Genomic DNA, 2,092 nt, shown 5'->3' on the forward strand with positions numbered 1-2,092 from the left:
AAGAGTTTTTCTTCTTGAACCATTGTCAAATCACTTGCAATAATGGCCGGCAAGGTTTGATTCTGTCCCAGATAAGCATATGCCTTGGTAATTCTTTCAAATCCAACTTGGGTGCCGATTTTCTCAATAGAGGGTGGTAATTGCAAAAATGAGTTAACTAACCTGTCAGAAAATTCAGGAAGTGATTGTAGAGCCATAATTTCTTCTCATATAGCTTCCTCGTCCTGATGTTCTACTTTCACTTCTGTTTTGCTATGCTGTAACACAAATTTCAACTTGTCTTCCATAAAAGTCAGCTCAAAGTTAGCTTGCACAATGGAATTAGTAATACAAACATAATTAACACACTCAATGTCCTCTGGATATCTCATTGCATAAAAAACATTGAAAGTAACTATATCTCCATCAAACTCTACATATAAAGTACCTTCATGCACATCGATTTTTGTTCTAGCAGTACTCATGAATGGTCTACCCAAGAGAATTAAAGTTAAATTGATAGAATAGTCATCATATATGTCAACAATGTAAAAATCAGCAGGAAAAATAAGTTCATTAACTTTCACTAGAACATCCTCAACTAGGCTTTCAGGATAAATATTAGACCTATCAGGTAGTTGAATTATTACCCTTGTATCCTTAAAAGGTCCTAAATTTAAGACTTTAAATATTAATAAAGGCATAACATTAATGGATGCTCCTAAATCAAGCATAGCTCTTTCTTTTTTTTTGTTGCCTATAATGCATGGTATTGTGAACATATCTGGATCCTTGAACTTTTGAGACAACTTCCATTGGAGCACAACTGACACATTCTTGCCAACCCTTATTTTGTCATCATTACTAAGTTTGTTCCGATTAGTGGACAATCCCTCCAAAAATTTTGCGTATTTCAGTAACTGCTTAATCGCATCAAGCAAAAGGATGTTGATCTCAACTTTTTGAAATGTATCCAAAATTTCCTTCTCAGATTCCTCTTTCCATGCTTTAGCCATCCTGCTAGGAAAAGGAGGGTCAATTTCCAGTATTTTAGACATATCGTATTTATGTCTTACCTTTTCAGTTGAAGGCTCTTTCTTCTCAAGCTCTTCATTCATTTTTTTCTGCATTAATTTTGCTTTCTTGCGGTACTAAGAACTGTATTTCCTTGCCACTACGGAGGGTCATTGCACTTATACTCTCTTTTGGATTCGGAATAACCTGAGCTAGTAGTTTACCTTTATTATTCTCAAAAATTGTTCATTGAAGATGCAAGTTGCGACGCTTGTGTCTTCAAATTTCGAATGCTGGCTCAGGTTTCTTGTTGAAATCCCAGTGATTCCTACTGCATTTGACAAGTACTATTAGCAAAGGATTTATCCATATGCTCAAGTGACATACCTGTATTAGAAGTTGATGGTTGCTGCACTAGTAGTCTCACTTGAAAGAGTTGTGGAAAACCTGGCGGTTTTGAAGGATAGCTGAAGTTGGGGTGATTTCACCACCCTTAATTGTATGTAGGTGCATACTGGTCATTCCTCCTTTGCGGTGGTCCTGAAAAACCTCCCACAGTATTTGCTTGCTCATGAGAATTTTTCTTGAAGAGTCGGACACATGTTAGTTAGGTGTTCAGGAATAGTACAAATTCCACATACTTTAGCTGCTGCAATTGTCCTACAACCATTTGGTGAACCAAAACAGTTGGTTCAGATAATCAATTTTCAAGGTCAGAATGATTTACCTCATTTACCCTTCTAGTGGCTCCATCTGTCCTAGCACCAAATTGTTGAGAATTTTTTGCCATATTAGAAATCAACATTGTGGCTTCATCTGTTGTTTTATTGACTAGAGCACAACCACTAGCTGCATCTACCAAGCTTCTATCCATTGGTAACAAACCTTAATAAAAATATTGAATCACTAGCTGGTCGGGTATTTGGTGGTGTGGGAAACTAGCACATAGTTGTTTGAACCTTTCTCAATATTTGTAGAGAGATTCTCCTATGATCTGCCTTGTACCACATATGTCCTTCCTAATGTTACTAGCCCTGGAAGCCGAAAAGAATTTCTCAAGGAACTACTTTTTAAATCCTTCCCATGTAGTTATGGATCC

General features: G+C 36.7%; 1 protein-coding gene across 1 annotated transcript; it reads right to left on the minus strand.

Moving 5' to 3' along the window:
- Positions 1 to 206: 206 nt before the first annotated feature.
- Positions 207 to 1,097, minus strand: LOC113766519. The gene has a single exon (XM_027310703.1). It carries the CDS (start codon positions 1,095 to 1,097, stop codon positions 207 to 209), a length of 891 nt encoding a protein of 296 aa, XP_027166504.1.
- Between the last annotated feature and the right edge of the window lie 995 nt (positions 1,098 to 2,092).

The sequence above is a fragment of the Coffea eugenioides genome, chromosome 3 (genome assembly GCF_003713205.1).
Source record: "Coffea eugenioides isolate CCC68of chromosome 3, Ceug_1.0, whole genome shotgun sequence".
NCBI lineage: Eukaryota > Viridiplantae > Streptophyta > Magnoliopsida > Gentianales > Rubiaceae > Coffea > Coffea eugenioides.

Bases quoted from the DNA above. Each gene is read 5' to 3' on its own strand.
- LOC113766519 (XM_027310703.1), bottom strand. From the start codon at position 1,097: ATGAATGAAGAGCTTGAGAAGAAAGAGCCTTCAACTGAAAAGGTAAGA.